Genomic DNA, 21,015 nt, shown 5'->3' with positions numbered 1-21,015 from the left:
TACGATATTCAGTAATCCGAATGTACGACTGAGGTTCATCAGTGATACTATGGCATAGCAAGACATGGCATAGAACCAGAATTTTTGCTGTTCTACCTACTAACTTTACCATAGTCACGGATTTTATGCGAATTGTTTTGTAACTTAACACTTGTTGTAAACTAAGGAGGCTTGAATGTGTGTTTGATTTTAAATAAAGAGGCGCACTTTGCGCGACCCATAGAATATTGTTACTGCGAACTAACAGTGAAATCATGATACGAGTGAAAACCTAACTCCAGAAGGCATGACAAATCGCGTCGCTTAGGTACCTACACGCGTTTATTTGAGTAGGTTTTTTATTTTTATTCAGCTAACTAAAATTTAAAGAATAGGTACCTAATAGGCGATGCGGACGAGTACCGCTGCCGGCGCGAGGCACGCGGCGCTGGCGAGGAGGGCGCGGGCGACGCGGCCGAGCGCGCCAGCCGCGGCGAAGCGGGCGCCGAGCTGCTCTCGCGCGCCGCTGCCGCCGCGCCCGCGCCCGCGCCGCTCCTTTTGGACGACCGAGACGCCAGCAGCCGCAGGGCCAGCTGCTCCAGAGAACCTACCCAGTGAGTGCCATGTTATAGCTTATTGGTCCCAGGAAGCCGTGCAGAGCTCGACTCGATTACGTTACGCGAGAGTCACGAATCTCGATGAATTAGTAATGTGTAAACCGTAAACTGGACACCCAAGTCGGGGAAACTATCTGGGGAAAATGGTTGACAAGTGAGCTGTGACCTGTAACAGTGCCTTCTGTACCTTGTAACAGTGCGTACCAACTGGTCTGCACTGTTACAAGGTACAGATACAGATCAACATTGACCCAAAATCAGTACCCACTACTGCCTAAGTGCCTTCTCAGCAGTCAAAAAAAATGAATCCTACATTGTACCCATGGTCTTAAAAGTTCACGATAAAAGATTGCTCACATTTGCTTTGACAAACCCTGAATGTGACTGTCGCGCAACGCTGATAAGCGAGCCCCGCTGCACTTCAGGTCTTATGTATGAGCAGAGACTGTGGCCGCTTGAAGATATTCTACGTTTCTATTCCAGCAAATTAATAATTAATACTTTGGACGCTCAATATCTAAACCTACATTGCTTTCTAACTTGCTTCGGAAGTTCAGTCATTGATGGATTTACTAGATCAGCCATTTACATTCTGATAAAATAAGATGCTTTAATTGTTGTGCGTAGTGCAAATCACTCGGCTGTGCTGTTTGAGCTTATTGGCCCGAGTAAGCCTATCGGTAGAGCTACGCCGTGATCGAGTGAAGCAGGCTAATCCGCAAAGAAACTATTAAGTAAGTACATGCGTGTTTGCAAAGCGAAGTGCTCGAGTCTAATTCGGTTAGCTGCGAAATCGAATCGCGTCTGTCTCACCGGTGAAGTACGGGGTGGGCGGGTGAGAGAAAGCATCTACTACTAACTATAATACTTGCTGTAGTCGGAGTCGCTGTCGGTCAGCGGCACTGGCGCGACGGCTGCGCGCGGCGCAGGCGGCGCGGGCGCGCAGCACGTCGCGCACACGAAAGGCGCATCCGAGTCGCGCCGCTCGCCTTTGACCACGCCACGACACGCGGTGCACGTCACGAGGTCCCGCCGGGAGCGCCGCACGCGACCTTCCTCCGTACTCGTCCCGCTGTTGTCCTCCCCCGTGCTGTTATACCTACTGCTAGAGTTCGCTGAAACATCATTCTTTGCGCTAAATTCCACTTTTGTCTGCCTCTTCCCCTTCTCCGCGGTTATCGACAACTCTCCCGAGTCCAAACTCTTCGACTTCCCGCATTTCTTTAAACTAGGGGTCTTGAAACATTCTATCTGTTTACTATCGTTCGATTTTAAATAGCGTCGCGGACGGCGCTGGCGTTTATTGTTGACTAATATGAGGCGCCGAGGGTGTTCGCCGCGCAGAGCGGTCAGACTGACTTGAGCGTGTAGCACTTGGGGGTCGACCAGGTCCAAGTAGCCCACGCTGCAGCTACGCGTCATCGTGTCGTACACGGGAATATTCGCACATACTGGACTGATAGGCACGACGGTTGTCGTTCTCTGCACCCTGCTCTCGCGAACTTTGTCCGTTACATTGTTTATATTCGTGTCCACAGGAGTCTCCTCGTCAATGTATTTCAGGTCCTCGCTCTTTTGTACATTCTTTAAGGTATCCGTACGTTTAGTCATAGCGTCGGGATGCACCTCGTGCTCGTAATTCTTATTGCACAGGGATTTAAGTATCCGTGCGTTCATTTCAAAGGAAGACTCGCCCCTACTGCAAATGTTCTTTCGTAATTTCGATAAGCAGTTATCTGTGACATGATTGTCGCACTTTTTTATGGTGACCTGCCTACTAGGTTCTATGCTAAGGTTTAGATTGAACGATTGTTGTTCAATATTGGACAGATTTCCTTTGAGTGAACCGCTATCCCTTACGCTATAATCGCTTCTGCCTCCGCAGAAATCTCCTCTTCCTCCACACGTGACCGTCTGCGGAGACGGCCGTTCGAATATGATATCCGTCGGTGCCACTGCGTTCTTGGGTGACTGTAAAGTAGGAACGGAACTTTCACATCTCAATGGCGATATGGCGTGTCGATTTGACACTGCGGCTGTATTATTTACGCGTCTCTCTGTCGTTTGAGCAGCATGCCGAACGGAATTTGGATTGTAAACATTTTCTCCCACATTATTCATAGTGTCGTTTGTATCTATAAAAGGGAATTCATCGTAGGACTCGGCTCTGGCTAAGGATGGATTTGAGTTATTATTGGGCGAATATATTTCAGATTGATTTATTATGTTATTCGTATTAGTCATTCTGTCGTTCACGATGAGCGGATTGAATTTTTTCCTAATGTTATTATTTATATGCGATGGAGAGTTTGTTTCACTGTTTGAAAACACCTCTTCTTCGTCTTCTGAAAATATGTTAGGGTTAAAAGTAGGATCAGGACCGACGGGATAGTCATCTCTTAGTTCTGTTATCGTTAAAGTCATTTGTCGCGGCTGCAAGTGTAGTAAGGACGTCTTGTATGTGACTTGGCCGAGATTCGCCGGTACGTTTTTAGCCAATCCATGCATTTTGAACTTTGTTCCCCAAATATTTGATGTTACTTCAACTAACCGGACCTCCTGAAATTGAACCATATTTATATAAATTTGCTGTAAAATCTATGGCAATGAAAATTATGTTTTAAGATTTACGTGGATAGTAATAGGTACCTCTGGCAAGGAATCTATATATGCTAATTCATCCGGAGTCTCTTCCTTTTCACTTGAATTACGTGTTTTGCGTCTGTCGCGAGCCCGTCTGCGTCTTTGCAAGCGTGGAGATCCAGAACAACCTACAAGTAAAGATATATTTGTTATCTTTAACCAAATAAACATGCATGACATAATATTAGCACGTCTTACCAGGTTGTGATGATGCAACCTAGGACGGACAGAGAAGCTGCTTTCAGATAAAATGCATTTTATGTGAGTGCACATAGGAAAAACTCGTACCGGGTGAAAAATTGTTACTTAATAGTAATACGACATCATACTTGTTGGATAGGCTTATGGTCTAAGATCCTGCTATTCAACCATGAAGTTGAACAATGTCATCAACTGTGTAATAAGAGTGCCTACCTTCCTCTCGCTCAGTGTCTGAAGAATCTTCGTGCGGCGGCTGGCGTGGCGCGCGGCGCGGCGCACGGGGCGTGCGCGGCGGGCGCGGGGAGGATATGCCACCGCCGATGCTGCCGCCGCTTCCGGCGCCGGTGCTGCTGCCGCTGCTTGACGCACTAGTGGCGCCGCTGCTGCTGCTGCTCGACTCGCGCACCGTGCCCGTCACGCATTCTGTAACACGACAAAAAAGAAGTTCTCTTGACCAACTTTCGGCCATGGCAGCCTATCTCAACGGAGACCTTTTACATAACCGAAGGAAAATAAGGCGCACCAACAACGGCTTTACTTGCTCTCCGTAAAACATGAGTTTGTTTTCCAATACCTAAGTAGGTAGAATGCAAACCTTCCGCCTGCGGGTCGAAGATGACGAACTCGGGCCTGATCTTGCTGGTGCGGCGGCCCTTGAGCAAGGGCACCAGGCCGCCCAGGTGCTCGAGGTACAGCGTGTAGGCACCTGCCTCCTCGTCGTCGTGGCGCAGCATGGTGCAGTGCAGGCGCGCGCCCGCGCCCGGCGGCCGCGACACGAAGCGACGCAGCTCGCTCGCCTCTGGGACGTTACACTGGAAAATTAAACATGAACATTCGTTCAATAAATCATAATCGCCATTTATCAAACGAGACGAGATTGTACCCCGTAACTTATTGTCAGTAAATATTGATCCTATGTGCTCAACCATAGCAATTTGAAGATTTTCCTGTGGGGTGTTGCAGACTATTGGCATTATTATTGTTATTGCTGGTATAAATATTATTGTTTTATCTTGAAACTAGCTTGTGCTCGCGACTTCGTCCGCGTGGACTACACAAATTTCAAATCCCTATTTCACCCCCTTAGGGGTTGAATTTTCAAAAACCCTTTCTTAGCGGATGCCTACGTCATAATAGTTATCTGCATGCCAAATTTCAGCCCGATCCGTCCAGTAGTTTGAGCTGTGCGTTGATAGATCAGTCAGTCAGTCAGTCAGTCAGTCACCTTTTCCTTTTATATATTTAGATGTGTGCAATATGTGGTATGTAAAGTACTTCTTTTTTAAACTTTTACAGCGCAGTTGAGATCGTAAATTAGGTACACATAATGAGTACACGAGTCGTACTATATCTGCCCTCCAAGAGCGGTACGTACGCGTATGGTGTGCGCAAAGAGGCTGGCGAGCGCGGGCTGCAGGCGCGGCGGCAGCGGCAGCTTGGCAGCGAGGCGCGGGTGGCGCAACGCAGCGGCGGCGCGAACTCGCGCCAGCAGCTGCAGGGGCGCCACCACGCGCCACACGCGCGCTGTACACACCGCGCCGCCCAGCCCCACGAACAGCCTCCGCGCCGCGTGTCCCCACGTCAGCGCTGACACGCGCGCCTGCACACACACACACACACCACTCTCTCTCTGCATTGTATTCCTCATCGCTGAGGAGGTTAAGACGTCGGCCCCTATTCGGAAGGTCAGGGGTTCGATCCCAGGCACGAACCTCTAACTTTTCAGAGTTATGTAGATTTTACGAGTAAGCAATTAAATATGCTTTAACGGTGAAAGAAGACATCATGAGGAAACCTAGGTACCTGATAGTTTTCCATAATGTTCTCAAAAGTGTGTGAAATCTGTCAGTCCGCACTTGACCAGCGTGGTGAACTATGGCCAAACCCTGAGAGGACTGAAGAGACTACTGCTCAGTAGTAGGTAAGCCAGCGGACAAAAATTTGAGAGTTTTTTAATTTAACTGAAATAAAAAAAGAGAAGTTCAGATCAGTCAGTTAAGGACAAATTTTTTAAATAAGTAGATTTCTCAATTTTTCAAGGATCTTGGTAGGTACCCAACTAGTCTACTTACCTATACCTACTACTGCTGTAAATTGTAGCGCTTCTTAAGATTCACAACTTAGTTTAAATTTATAATTAAGTATCGCTATTATCGCTACTAATAAAAGTTGGTAAAAACCTAGGTCCTAGATAGAGGTAGGGTACATATTAAAAGCAAAGTTTCCGAAACTTAAGTAGGTACAGTACGCAGCCGAAAGTAATGTACATCGACCTTTAGAAGGAGATAGCAAATTTGTAGAGCACTGTCTCTGTCGTTGAGACCGACAAAACGTCATATATGTATGAGTGACAGAGAGACATCAGACAACGCTCTACAAAGCCGAAATGTCATTCTAAAGGCCGATGTACATTACTTTCGGCCGCGTACTGTACCTATTAGTTACAACTAGTTTACCTGAGTATATGGAATAGGGACGGTGTAAATGAGGACGCCGTTGTCTGAGTAGAACTTCACAACGTTTTTATAAGGCGGTGAGTCCTCCGGCTCATTTGGCTCTGGAAATAGATACTTTATTCAACTAAACCGCTCTATAGTAATTTTACATTTAGAGATCAGTACCGGTACAAGATAGATCTAAGACGTAGATAAAGGGGTCTACAAATATGCCTATGATGCGTTAGATATAATTGGTTCAGAGTGAAAAATATATTATTCGAAAAACACCTGAAATGCATGGTAAGCGAGTTTGAATCAATACTGGAAAATCTTTTTTCGTTCGCGCTGCATTGATAACATTGAAACTTTGTATAAATAATTAGTATAAGTACTTACTCTAATAAAACAACAAACGACACAGTTTACTTATTCAATTTTCTATTTGTGTGGAGACTACAAAAGTGTTAATATCCACGCGATAATATGCCGGTGTGTTTTCTCAACTTCGGTCCTTATTGTGTTTGTGGTACAGTCTAACTTGGATAAAGAGCGGTACCCAAAGCCACCAACAGCCTGATCATCATTACTCTCCCCGACTCCTTCGCCCTCCTCTATATTTATTCTCACCAGCATATTTTTCATTGGTTATACTCACAGGCAGAACACCGAATAGCGACCTCGCACCGGAAGGTGCAGCGTTAGAAGGACGCCCACTAGGTGGACGGATGACATCAGACGAGTCGCAGGGAGCCGCTGGATTCCAGCGGCGCAATACCGTAGCGTGTGGAAGTTTCTACAAGAGACCTAAGTCCACCTATGGATGTCTATCGGTTCACGATGATGACGAGGATGATGATGGCTCACTGGTAATTAAAGTCCCAGCAACGGCGAGCAATTCTCTCGAGTTAGCTCCTATGACCAACGTGGTGCCTCTCAGGCGGGTGTGGATCCGCGCTGGGCTCAGGTCGTCGTGCCCACGTAGCATCACGATTACTCCGCTGCCCAAAGCCACCGCCAGCACGTGACCACCGTCACTTTCACCCTCCTCTATTTTTTTTATACTCACCAGCAATTAAAGTCCCAGCCACGGCGAGTAATTCTCTCGAATTAGCCCACTCCATGACCAATGTGGTGCCTCTCAGGCCGGTGTGAATTCGTGCTGGGGTCACGTCGTCGTGGCCGCGTAGCATCACGATCTCTCCGCTGCCCAAAGCCACCGCCAGCACGTGACCGCCGTTACTCTCCCCGGCCTCTTCACCCTCTTCCATTTTGAACTTCTCGCACGACCACGCCATCGATGTTATACCACCCTCGGCAACCAGTTGGACCTGTTTATTATTTTTAGGTTAAAGGCGCATTCAAATCAGTTCAGTTACAGTGCTGTGTAAATTCAAGACTTTTGAACGAATTCGTAAATTGCCAGAGCATAAAAAGTAAGATGATATAGATACAATAGATAGAATATAGGCCTCTCCACTATACACCTACGTATTAGGTAGGTATACTTATATGTAATCTATTTTCTAAAGCCTTGTCCGTCATACACATAGCACACGTAGGTACCTAATTGGATTAGTTACAGCAATTAATTTCTATAAACTGACCTACCTATAGGCATAGAATACTATCTAATCCTAATGTGATCTGTCGTATGTACATATCTGTGAATATATACTGTAGGTATACTTAGAATTGTAGTTAATTGCATACAGGACTGTTTGATTAAATTTGTACGAATATTTGCACGTTTGTTGACAGGTAGCTTTAAAATTCGCCGGTTAGGTAACTGGTAGCTGGTAGCTATACCTACAGCTACCAACCCAATTTTAGCAGAGCGTTAGTAATTCAGCAAGCGTCGAGCGCGTAAGAGGATGTTGAGCGTTGGCAGTGATTCAAAACCAATACGCCAAGAGCTGAAATTTATTTTCTAACTATGCAAATTAACATAAAATGTTGCTCTGCATTGAACCCGTGGAACTTGAACAAAAAAAGTGATTTAGAAACGGTGGGCTGGGAAAGATAAGAGTCTTAGGTAAATGCTGTTTCTCTGCATCGTATTCCTGGGGGTCGTGACCCCTTTCCATGAATCACAATGGGAAGTATTCGTATGTAGTAGCTTTTTTGGTGTAATAGTACGGTGAGCTTGCAAATCCTTCTGTCTGTTGATCTGTCTGTCGGTAGGTATGTTTTTGACGACCTTCCTGGCGCAGTGGTAAGCGCTGTGGTGTGGTGTTGTCTTATTAGTGGGAGGTCTCGGGTACGATTCCCGGCAGGGATTTGGAATTTTATAATTTCTAAATTTTTGGTCTGGTCTGGTGGGAGGCTTCGGCCGTGGCTAGTTACCACCCTGCCGGCAAAGCCGTGCCGCCAAGCGATTTAGCGTTCCGGTACGATGCCGTATAGAAACCAAAGGGTTTATTAAAAAAAAACTGCCATACCCCTTCCAGGTTAGCCCGCTCCCATCTTAGACTGCATCGTCACTTACCACCAGGTGATATTGCAGTCAAGGACTAACTTGTATCTGAATAAAATAAAATAAAATAAAATAAAATGTGTATCACAACCACATTAAAAACAAGAGCTGTAAAGTTGAGCACGGTTTAGAAACAAGCCGAAAAAAAAAATGGGTTTGCACTCTGGACCTATCTCGTAGTATTACCTATCTTTTCAACTTAGGTAGGTAAATACATGTAAATTATTGTAGGGAAGTTATTATAAGTTAAACGTTCGTACATAGCGAATGAAGTTAAGTACCTATTATAAGTTATACGTTCGTGAAAAGTTTTTTTCCTATAAAAATGATTATTTTCAGGAATTTGTAAATTATAAGATAAATCTGAAATTGCTTTCAGCGCTATAAAAACTAATCTTGTTAGAAGTTTTCTTCTACTTGTTATATCTACTGATATAAGTCCCGCAAATTGCTATTGCACTGGAACCATATGTCTCATTAACGTCGAAATGACGTCAGCCGAAATAAAATGAAAAATGAAAATGAAAATGAAAATCTTTTTTATTCGTATAAACTTTTACAAGTGCTTACGAATAGTCGGATGCATCTACCACTGGTTCGGAATGCCTTTCCTGCCGAGAAGAACCAGCAAGAAACTCGGCGGTTGCTCTTTTCTAATATTTGATATAGGTACAAGATTATGCCATGTATAAAATAGAATTTGTAGTCTTGTGCGTTGCTGGAACGAGCTGCAGGTCAAATCCACGCTCTTTTATCATTTAGATAATCTTCAATTGTGTAATATGCTTTTTTCAGGAGCATATTTTTAATAGATTTTTTAAACTTGTGCAAAGGTAAGTCCAAAATAGTTTGCGGGATTTTATTATAAAAGGTAATACCAATACCCACAAATGACTTTTGGACTTTCCTGAGGCGGAAGGCAGGAGCTGCAAGTTTAGCAATAAAATCCAGCCAAAAAAGGAATTCCACATAAAGCTAAATTAGAAATATTTAAACATAAAGAAGTTAAAGGAATATATAATCTTATACCCAAAAATATACCATCAGCTCGAAACTTTAGTCTAGTGCTGACGTCACTAAAATGGCGGCCACGCGCATTAGCAATTTGCGGGACTTATTCCTACTAATATTTTACAAATAGGTAAATAGGTACTTAGGTATATAATTATTATAATGAATAGGTAAGGTTTTTGTGTAAGTAGGTAGGTAGGTACGTCATGGTCACATGATCGCAATATAATACGTACCTATTTGGAATGGAAATGGGACATAATATTATATACGAGTATTTGTATAAAACGCTCGGCAGTAAATCACAATGGCTTAGAATTCAAACGAGGTTTGTAGAACCAACGAAGTAAGGAATTTAGAGCATATAATATGTACCTACCTACTTATCAAAGTTCATATTACTATATAGAACGAGATACTGTATACAACACACAGTAAGTTAGATCCTACCTGCTACTTATCATAAATTTTACCTACTTATTAAAGGTAGATTTCCGTGGGTCGTGGTCGAAGTCGAAGCAGCGCGCAGTGCGCACCGCCGCGCCGCGGCTTACGCGACAATATCAACCAGATTCCGAACATAAGACGCGTACGGCCATGGAACGCTACCTTTAAGATCGTCTTCACGTTTGCACGTATGGACGGAACCTCAAGCACAATAGGACCACAAGTGCAACGAGATAATTATATGTTAAGGTTGTAATTTCTAAACACGCTTCTCCATAATTTTTTTGTTGATTTAGATCTAAAACTAAGTCAGATATCGCATCCAGTTAAGCGAGATAGTAAAATTATATTTATTTTGAAAGTTATGATCCTTGAAACATCTTTATTTCAACTAAATTTTGAGGCAACTTTGTCATTCGTGCGTAATAAAACCATAGTACCTAAGTAGTACCTACTTACTAACCTACTTAGTTATGAGAAACTACAAAATTGAAAAACTATTGTTCAATTTCAAATGTCTTTCGTTTGTTGAAAAATATTTATTAAGTAACTAGATGATGCCCGCGACTTCGTCCGCGTGGATTTGAGCTTTTAAAAATCCCGTGGGAACTCTTTGATTTTCTGGGATAAAAAGTAGCCTATGTCCTTCCCCGGGATGTAAGCTATCGCTGTACCAAATTTCGTCACAATCGGTTGAACGGATGGCCCGTGAAAGGCTAGCAGACAGACAGACAGACAGACATACGGACAGACAGACACACAAAGTCAAAGTCAAAGTCAACGTGAAGTGAACGATGAACGTGAGTAAGTAATACGAAACATTGATTCGCGTTGTTCACACTTCACATATCGCGCTTCTTGGTTTTGAGTAAGTAGGTATGTCCCGCCCGTTATTGCAATAGCATGCCGACTCGACTCGTAAACGCTCGACTTAGAAGTTAGAGCGACCGTGGAGAGCACTCTTAAAAGTAATGGCTCGACGAATAATAACTTACCTGCGACACCATAGCACCATGCACGTCCATGACGACCAACTGCGCGGACGCAGTGCCGAGGTAGACCTGGCTGTCGTCCGGCGTCCAGCACCCGCACGTGATGCGCGCGTCCAGCGACAGCATGGACGACCAGTAGCGCTGCCCGGCCACTGACCCCACCAGCACGAAGCCGTCCTGATAGAATTGCGAAATTTCCATTATCCGTTCTAATATTATAAATGCGAAAGATACCACCTTTTTACTTTTTACCCGGAAAATCAAAGAGTCCCCTTGGGATTTTTAAATAATCTATTATTATATACTCAGGCCTCTGAAAGAGATTAATTAAACAACCTTCCCTTATTCATTGGCTCTGAAACTTAAGGACCAATATACCTACCTAAGTACTGACTACGTAATATTCCTATAAATAGCAAGTTTCCCCTCACTATAATTTACGCGCAGTGTTTACTTTCAAAGTGTCAAATTCCTCTGCTCGGCCTAGTTTATAGTGAAACCTTTTAAGGAAATTGAAACGACGGCTCAAGAGGCGTATCACATTAGCGAATAAATAGTGTGTGCTTAGCAGATGACATAGAAAATCAAGTAGCTGTGTGTTAAGCAAAAAAATTGAAAGAAGTATAAGTGCTTAGGTACCTAAGGTACCTGGGTAGAATATGGCCACCTTAAGGTTTCGTGTCTATTATTTTCATGTTTTTGAAGACTAGAGGGCATGTCAGAGTATTTATCTCAAAGAGTACCTACCTATTAAACTATATTAATACTGAAAAAAGTATGAAAAACATTTAATAGTTACAGATTTTCTTTACTTTTTGTAAAAAATGGGAAAATGGCCGTATTTCCGACGGCGTAGGTTAATATGCCCATGCCATATTTATTATGTATGAATAATTACTGTTTTTGAAGTAACTGCAGAAAGCTTAGTTAAATAAAAGAAGATATCAGTTTCGAAAGTATATTTCTTAATACAGGGCCAGTATTGTGGCATGACCTAAAATAAAAAGTAAAAAGTTCAGGTGTCCATAATTTTATACAGTAAATATGGCCATATGGTCACGCCTTTTTTCTTTTTATTCAAACGGATCATAAACACAAAAGTATTTTGAGAAATACACACAGAAATTACAAAATACGATTGCCAAACAACATGAAAACAAATAGAAACTAATGAAATCGAAAACTACCCTAAAATGCAGGACAAAACTTACGTGAGATTTTAATAACGGTGACATGGTTTCCTACTTGGACGACTCCTGAGGAGCTGGTGCCTGTGCGGGAGGGGTGGCGACTGGCGGGTGCGGTGTTCGGATCAAGTCGCGAATCTCGACCATGTAAGGCCACGTTTAGTTTTAAAAAATGTTGTGTTTTAGAAATAATAGTATGTGGCCATATTTACCGCCTACCTTGACCCAGGTACCTTATATCAAACTATGAAAATATTTTTTAAAGAGATAATTGCGATAGTAAAATGTGATTTTGGTTACCCACCGTGTCTGTATTTGAAAGCGTTAAAACCTCGAAAGTACTCGCTGAAACTGGCTTGATTCAGGTTTTCAGAGGATGACTAAGTAAATAGAACGGATAAATCGATCTTAGTCCTACACATTATGCCTTTCGTGTTTGGAGAAGGTTCCAGTATGTATATTTTACTACTTGTAAATATTAAAGGAAAAAATGCTTTAGATATTGGCGTATCAACTTATCTACTACCTATTGCTTTTTAAATATGTATGAGTACAAGCGTACCCTGTCTGAAATTGGAAATAAGACGTTATTTGCGCAACCAATATCAAACTTAATACCATGCCACGTGGGACCTCACCTAATATCTGTGCTAATGTCTAGCAGCTATAAAGTGAAGCTTGTGGTTACGATTACGAAATTATATTCTGTAGATCATGACTTTTCAGGAATTTGGCCGTTTAAGAACGTAAAGTCCGTCTCTATTGGATATTGTTACGTCAAGTACTAGCTTTTGCCCGCCACCTTGTCCGCGTGATATAATTATTTAAAGCCAATAGTAGGTAGGTGCCTACTGATTTGGGGATAATGGAACTATCTACTGATGAAATAATTTTCAGAATAGAATCATTAGTTCTGGAGGCTACATTGAAACTTAACTTTACCTAGTTTACCTCTTTGTAAAATTCCTACTAAATGCCGTAGGTTTGAAATCCATCCGCTGCACTAATTGTCACTCCTGCCTACTCTTAGCACTTTAGACTTGGATAATTGAATTATTTTTAGGTATTAGGTACATAGGTATTCAGGAAATGATAATGACGATTTGTTTTTTTATGTTTTTTGGGAGCATATAGAGCTTCATACTCACCAAAATGCTTCTAAATGAAAATATGGAAAAATAAATATAAGAAAATCATTATCATCTGTTCTAGAGCATTCGGAAGTAATTACCTTCACTAACCTGGTTAAAAGAGGAGGTATACAAACACTCTGGATGTTATTAGAAAGTTTTAAATGAACGGCATCGTTTCACAGGATTATCTTCAATTTCATCTGGTACCTAATTGAGTAATTTAACTCGCTTAATGGCTTCATAATCACGTAGAACTAAGTAAGTAGGTAAGTACTTGAATGTACATTTGCTGAGATGTTACGGCAATAATTATTGGAATTATTTACTGAAGTACCTAATAATTCTATCAAAGTGAATCTTCTACGGAGGTCCTCTTTAGTGTGTTAGAATGCTAGGAAAAGGCATACTACACAATAAAGCATTGTAAGACTTGTAAGTAAGTCAAGTGTGAGGTAGTATAGTTAAGCCGCGCGGGCGGCTTAAATTATACGTTTCAAATATAGTGCTTAAATTCCTACGCGATTTACTTATACGATAGCTTAACTTATCTACTTATATAAATTACTTTAAATGTCTTATGCCACCTTTGTGAAGTGATAGTATCTGTCAGCCTATATTTAGAACTATTTATAATATCTACGTAGTCATATCACTCATATGCCAAAAAGTACATACGCTCCGACCAATAAAAGCTTTGACTTTATTTTATTTACAGCAGAACCAAAAACAATAAAATGGTAGGGGAATACCTAGTATTGTAAAACTTACCTTATTCAGTTAGTCTTGAAGTATAAATCGCCTACATTTTATAATAATACGCACATATAGACACTTTTAAGGGTTCCGTATCTCAAAAGGAAAAAAGGAACCCTTATAGAATCACTTCGTTGTCTGTCTGTCTGTCTGTCAAGAAACCGATATGGTACTTCCCATTGATCTAGAATTATGAAATTTGGCAGGTAGGTGATCTTAGGCACACGTAAAAATCCGAAAACCGTTAATTTGTAAAAAAATGTATTCATGAATAATAATTAGTATTTTCAACTTTCAAAGTAAGATTAATGTAACAAGTAGGGTATTATATGAAAGGGCTTTACCTGTTTATTTTAAAACAGATTTTTATTTATTTTTATGCATACTTAATAGTTTTTGATTTACCGTGCAAAATGACAAAAAAATACGTCTGTAGTACGGAACCCTCGGTGCGCGAGTTTGACTCGCACTTGGCCGATTTTTTTGACGTCTACTAACCTTATCCTGTAAATTATTCATCAAAGCTCTATGGTTTGTTTTACCTGATAACATATTAAGGCCATTCTGCCATCGTGAGACCACGAGAAGTGCGTCACAGGTGTGCTGCGGTCGTTAATAAGTTCGATACTCCACCGCCCCTCGTACTTGATCCACACGAAGATCACTCCAGAGCTGTCACACGATGCGAGCTTTTGGTAAGGCTCGTTCCATTTTACCAGAATCACCTGTAAAGATACTAGTGGTTAATAAGGTAGTAATTAATAGGTTTGAAAAAAATTGCTTTTCGCAGAAACGCGGTAAATACGCGTTTATAAACGACGTTTATGAGTGATTATGACGTTAACGTGGAACAGTGATAAACAAGTGATAAACTCTACATTAAACAGTAGAACATCTGGTACCTACTGTGCGTTTTATCAGGTGATAGAAATCCACATACCTATCTAATTATCTCTAGATATAAATTAATGTATGATGGGAGTAATGAAATGTTTATTGAAACGTTACGGGCGCCTGGATAGATCTCAAACATAACGAGGGATTCTAAAGTAACTCCCAAGCGTAGCGAGGGTGTAGAATCCTGAACACTGCATGTAGTGTTGCACTTTGATATAGATTATAGAGCATAGGTTTAGGTACTTACTTGATAAACAGAAATTGAATATATTCACATGTACCTACTTGTAACTCTGCAACTTGGGTGCAACTTGCAACTCAAGGTTAAGGTCAAGTAATTTAAACCTACTAGTAAACCTACTAATTTTTTTCTGTCAGGAGGGAATATAGCAACAAAGTAGACTCATTACGAAGAACATTACATCAACGGTAATTCGAATGCCGACCGTGTTAATTTTAATTATGCAAAATGAAAAAAGCTATACCTCGCTTTTACTATTTCAGCCTTTCAGTGCATAAAAGAACGTTAATTACTTATTTCACTCTACGAGACGAACTACGTACCTTTAAAAGTTAAACTGACTATTTTTTTTGTATTTAAGTAATAGACCGACGTCAGTTAAAACACTCCCAAATTGTGGAGGCCTGTTGCAAAGTGTGACTCAAAAAACAGCGCACTGAAACTTGAGGGACTTATTGATCTCAATATAGCAGACGCACCTGTAAAGCTGATGTGAAAACAAAATGTCTAGCACTCTATGGAAAGTAATACAGCTGCTGTTAAAATAAAATAATACATGGAACGAAATACAACCCGCGCGTCCGTTTCATCTAGAGTAAGATAATAAATTAACTTGCTTTGATGAAGCTTGTACCTAACTAAATATTATATTATTACGCGAAAAATAATATTAGAACAAAAGCAATTACGAGGGATTGCGCGATCTTGTTCAATTAGCTCAGCTATTTAGCGCTCAAGTTATGCAGCTAATAATACCTATTCAAGGCTTACTCAAGGTTCCACACAAGAATAATTTTATAAAAGGTTGAAGTTTCTCACTTAGTTGAAACTTGAGAATGCTAAAAAAATTATACTAAGTACCTACCTAAGTATTGAATCTATTTTGTAAGTACACGCAAAATATATCTTAACTAGCTTATGCTTGCGACTTCGTCCGCGTGGACTACACAATTTTCAACCCCCTATTTCACCCCCTTAGGCGTTGAATTTTCAAAAAATATTTCTTAGCGGATGCCTACGTCATAAGCTATCTGCATGCCAAATTTCAGCCAAATCCGTCCAGTAGTTTGAGCTGTGCGTTGATAGATCAGTCAACCAGTCAGTCAGTCACCTTTTCCTTAGATTTAGATAATCTACCTTATTTGCGCATTCATTCGCAGCCAACTTTCTATTTTCGAAATTAAGTAAGTATATCTAAGAAAACATAAATAATATTTTAACTTTCAACAGATTTAATGTCTCATCTCGAGATATCACATCGCGTAACACGCTTCATGAGATACAAACAGGCTGAATATTTTAATGTCAGAACGTATAAACATATAAACAAGACGTTGTTTACGTTAACGCTCAATATTTTATCCGACTTAGCAGAAAAAACAGGTATCTAATAGCCAATAGGTAAATAAGTATAATATACTAATATTGTAGGATGTAGATGTCTAAGTGATGTCTAAACACTACTTTTGCTACCCATACTACACACCGTACCGTAGGTAACTTGTCAACACGCTAGTTAGTAATAGGAACTTACTTAGGCCTCAGAGGATTTTCTAGTTTCTTTCAAGTTGGTCTAAAATCCGTTAAAAATATCTAACCTCATCTGTAATTTAATTGTGATAGAGAATATATGGTAGATAACGTAGATAATTCTATCTACGGTAGATAATGTATAGATTGATTTAGTCATTCGTATAATGTATTGGTATTAAAAACGGGAAAACGGGTCCATAAACGTAACTCGGATGTCACGTTTAAAAAAAACTTACACCAAAAGAATTATTACTTCCTACGTCCATGTCTTCACTGAAACTCATAGTCTAGCTATAGCTCCTTTAGAGGACCATTCAGATGGCATGTGTCATATTCAACCTTTATGCAATACATTGCATTTATTGCAAATTGCAATGCATTAAGGTTAAATATGACACATGTCTGAATGGTCCCCTATAGAAGCCCCTACCTTCACTATGAATTCCAATACTAGTGCACTGAAGTTACCAAAATAGTTCTATAGTTCTTAATGAATTTCTTAAGTCGTTAAATGTAGCGCTGTTGAAATAAAGATAATTGAAGTTGGCTGTAAGATGAATAGCTTCTGAGACGGAGGTTTTGTTCAAGTTTGACGCGGCTTTACAGCTCGTCCGGTTTAACGCGATGCGAATTCACAAAATAGAAAAATAAGAAAATGTTTTCTTCTTCTTTATTATATGGAACAACTATTGTGTTTCTCTTTGTTATTGTTATAGCAAAGCAAAAGTAATAAGATGACTAATTATTATTATTTTAATACAATATTATATAAGTAACAATTTTCATTAAGCTTTCCTTTGACTGTGAATTCACCTTCTAATTTCGGTTACCAATAATATGAGATGGAAAAGTGCCAAGCTGTGTGCAATGCCAAGTGCAAGTAGTAAGTGTATCAGCAATAATATATTAGACCCATATCAGTCATTGTTTTCAATAGAATATAATAAAATATAGTAGAGAATATTATATTAGACGGTTTTGACAGAAATATTTTTTCAAAATAATATTGTGTTTTTAAATCGCCGTTCGCGACTGTAGTAGTGTAGCCTATGTGCTACATCCTCTACGATCATCAATGACATTCTAAGCAAGGACATCGCACTGGCGCGCATATCAAGGGACCAAGTAAGTGTGCTTATACTCGGTGTAAGCACACTTTCTTCATTAGTCGCATGTTGACTGCAAATCTGTCAAGACGCCTAAATGCGCGATCAAAAAGTGCCGAAATAATACGTTAACGACGCAGAAAAGAGATGGTGTGACTTACCACCGGTAAGTTAATTTTATTTACGTAAGATAACATGCGAAAAAGTGTAAAATACTTAGTAAAACCATTGAAAACACTAGAAATATCTAAAATTATTTACAATGTTCCCATTCCTTTCTCTCACGCACATCGGAAAGAGACAGATGGAAGGGCGCGTCACGAATGTCGGAAAAACAAAACTGTGGAGTAGCTTTTTTTTGTTCAATGTAAAATCTATTGGCCATTATTGTATCACATTTATTTTATTATCTTTTGACGACCTCCGGTGGTAGCGCGGTGGATTTGTATGACGAGGGTCCCGGGTTCGATTCCCGGCTGGGCCGATTGAGATTTTCTTAATTGGTTTAGGTCGGCTGGTGGGAGGCCTTTGGCCGTGGCTACTTACCACTCTACTGCCAAGTGATTTAACGTTCCGGTACGATGCCATATAGAAACATCTATAACGGGTGTGGATTTTACCCCACCCCTACAAGTTAGCCCGCTACTATCGTAGACTGTATCATCACTTTCCACCAGGTGTGATTGCAATCTAGGGCTAGCTTGTAGTGAATAAAAAAACTTGCAAGTTTTCCAAAAAAAAAACCACCATCTTGAATTTTTTCTGTTCACCAAGTAGACTTTCGGGTCCTGATCATCTTTCGTCAAAGAAGCATTCTTGTATCTTTTATATTCACCGAGATAGACACCATGAAATTTGTATGGCCGCCATCTTGAATCCGCCATTTTGGTTTTATTTTTCAGCTCCCTGTCAATTGGATGAAGTTCTGAGTGACATTTGTTCGAGCACCCCCCACCTATCTTCAATACTCTGGCCGTGCTCCTCACCGAAATCCTCAATCATCAGCTCTATCCATATTTTTCCTCCGAATCATTTTTTATCCTCTATACGAAACCATCGGTAAAAAAAAACATACAAAATTTTACAGAAGAGGTGTTCAATGAGTCAGTCAGTCAGTCAGTCAGTGAATCAGCACGAGCAGATATAGTATAATAGTTATATAGTATAGATATAGTATAATAGTTTCATATTTACAAAAACGAAAAATCTCTCAAAGAAAAAACAAAAATTAATAGTGCTACACTACTCCATTCCATTTTTTGTTCAAGTTTGCTACTAAAATCACCTTATTCAGCTTCGAGTGCTTAATCGGTTTACATTGCGGCTTAATCACTGAGGTTAGTTTACAGGACTTGAATGTTAGCGGGAATGTATAAATGGAGCAGTTGAAGCTAAATAGGGTGAATTTAGAAACGTGTGCCATGTTTGGGCTCTTGTGTTGTATGCCACGATGTGTCCATGCTTAGAATGTCATTGACGATCATAGATAGGACATCAACTGTCTACGGCGTAGACTCTACGCCATCTACAATGGTATTCTACGTGAGGCCGACCGTGGCCTACGCGTTCTACGAGAATGCCTACGATTACCCGTATATTCAATGTACTCTGTGACCTCTGTGACCTGTGCCTACCACCTTTTCTATGACATTAAGTTTAGCTTTTAGCGACGCATGTGATGAGTTGAATGTGACGCCGCGCATGTTGGCTGTCGCTAGTCATCCTTCCTAGTGTTTTTTTAACACTTACATCTAGCTTAACTTGTTGTTGTTATTTAACTCACATCAGAGCGGTGTCCTCGCAAGTTGTAGTTGGTACGCAGTGGCAGCTCGTGCGGACGACGCGCGTGTGACGACGTGAATGTGACGCCCACTACGCCACGCACGTTGCCGGTTGCCAGCCATCCTTCTTGGTAGTAGTTGTTACGGTTCAGCTTCCATCCCTCCTCCTGATAACACAAATAAAATAGTCGTTCGCTAATCGCAGTCAAAAATAGTGAAAACATCTGATAGGAAACTATATTAGTCGTGCAATTATTGTGCCAAAAACATAAACATAACTTATTCACGAGATGGTCGTATAATTGAGTCGAGAGACAACGGGTCTTTTTAAATGCCTGAGTAATATACATCTTGAACCCCCCAATTTATGCACCGGTAACAAAAAAAATTGTACTCTGCGCTCCCCAATTACCCGTAATACTTGTCCAGAGTAGATAAGTATTAAGTTATGACCGTCGATGGCATGGGCGGAATGTGAACCCACATTATTTCAGATTTCAAACCGCTTCCTAAACTTTTTGCCGCAGTGGACCGCTCTACTCGTACAATATTTGAAAATTAATACAAAGATAGAACTACCACAGAGAAACATGCAAAAATAAACAGGGTTGACAGTAATTCAGTCATATCACATGGACAATTTAATATTATTATGTAGAGCAGAGCAAAGGGTTTAGGGTAGGGACAGCACATTCCGGAGTTCGGACACGCAATTCAACAGATTGTGCCGCTGAGCTATCGCCTATCTCTGTTGATGAAATAAAACATGTTCTCTTACATGGTAGATATAAATACATAGTAAAGGTATATGTATTTTCATCCTTTGAGAACTCAAAATGAAAAGTATCTTTTTGTTTTATGTTTATTCTACATACAAACGTACATTTACATACGTAATTATTATGTGAAGAGGTTCATTAAATATATACGAGTATTTTATGTGTAGGTATGTGTTATTGCCCGCAACCTTGTCCGCATGTTTTCCCCGAGTTATCCTGAGGGACTATACGGCATAAGATATTTTCCCGAGATTGTGTTTCATAAAAAAACAGTGTCATTTAACGTCAAAATAGGTATCATCTGTAGTTTAGCCGTTAAAAATAATATGCAGACAGACACAGTTTCCCATTTGTAAGTCTGGATTTCCCATTTTTATTTTTTTGATCATTAAAACTTGGAAGCTTTTTTGCCCTAGTACCTAAAGAGATCGTAGATGTACAGAAAATAATGGAACTGAATATTGTTTAGAATTAATGTAGCGACCAACTACGACGTAGAAGCCTACGGTGCGTCTACGACTTCGTGGAAAAATTCGCTAATAGGTACGTTTAAAAAAGCTCCACGGATTCGTTCGGAATGTATGATGTGCACAATGGTTTAATGAAGTATTGCTTATTAGATTTTTTTAATTTATGGTCTGGTTGCGTCTGGTAGGTACGCCCTCAAATAGACCAATGAAAACAGATTAATTGCAATCAACATTAGGTGCAACACCATGTCCTGGCATATGCGATATAACGGAGATGGAAGAGAGATTGGCAATTAGCCATAAATAGCATTTGCAGACTGGACTACTGTATGGT

General features: G+C 40.6%; 1 protein-coding gene across 2 annotated transcripts in view; it reads right to left on the bottom strand.

The window, feature by feature from the left end:
- Nucleotides 1-21,015, bottom strand: part of Tusp (WD40 superfamily protein Tusp) — a 36,836-nt gene that overhangs the window by 9,084 nt on the left and 6,737 nt on the right. Inside the window, exons 2-12 of one of the 2 annotated variants that reach the window (XM_069502258.1) lie at nucleotides 19,435-19,599; nucleotides 14,417-14,599; nucleotides 10,805-10,978; nucleotides 6,945-7,206; nucleotides 5,897-5,997; nucleotides 4,816-5,040; nucleotides 4,036-4,252; nucleotides 3,654-3,863; nucleotides 3,246-3,367; nucleotides 1,457-3,155; nucleotides 379-586 (exon numbers count right to left, since the gene is read on the bottom strand). In XM_069502258.1, coding sequence (XP_069358359.1) covers nucleotides 379-586; nucleotides 1,457-3,155; nucleotides 3,246-3,367; nucleotides 3,654-3,863; nucleotides 4,036-4,252; nucleotides 4,816-5,040; nucleotides 5,897-5,997; nucleotides 6,945-7,206; nucleotides 10,805-10,978; nucleotides 14,417-14,599; nucleotides 19,435-19,599 — 3,566 coding nt within the window. The remainder of the gene's footprint in view (nucleotides 1-378; nucleotides 587-1,456; nucleotides 3,156-3,245; nucleotides 3,368-3,653; nucleotides 3,864-4,035; nucleotides 4,253-4,815; nucleotides 5,041-5,896; nucleotides 5,998-6,944; nucleotides 7,207-10,804; nucleotides 10,979-14,416; nucleotides 14,600-19,434; nucleotides 19,600-21,015) is intronic. The other variant, XM_069502259.1, reaches the window with a different exon arrangement.

The sequence above is a fragment of the Maniola hyperantus genome, chromosome 12, assembly GCF_902806685.2.
Source record: "Maniola hyperantus chromosome 12, iAphHyp1.2, whole genome shotgun sequence".
NCBI classification, from domain to species: Eukaryota; Metazoa; Arthropoda; class Insecta; order Lepidoptera; family Nymphalidae; genus Maniola; species Maniola hyperantus.
Note: the sequence above shows the minus strand (reverse complement) of the source record. Positions and strands in the feature narration are given on the sequence as shown.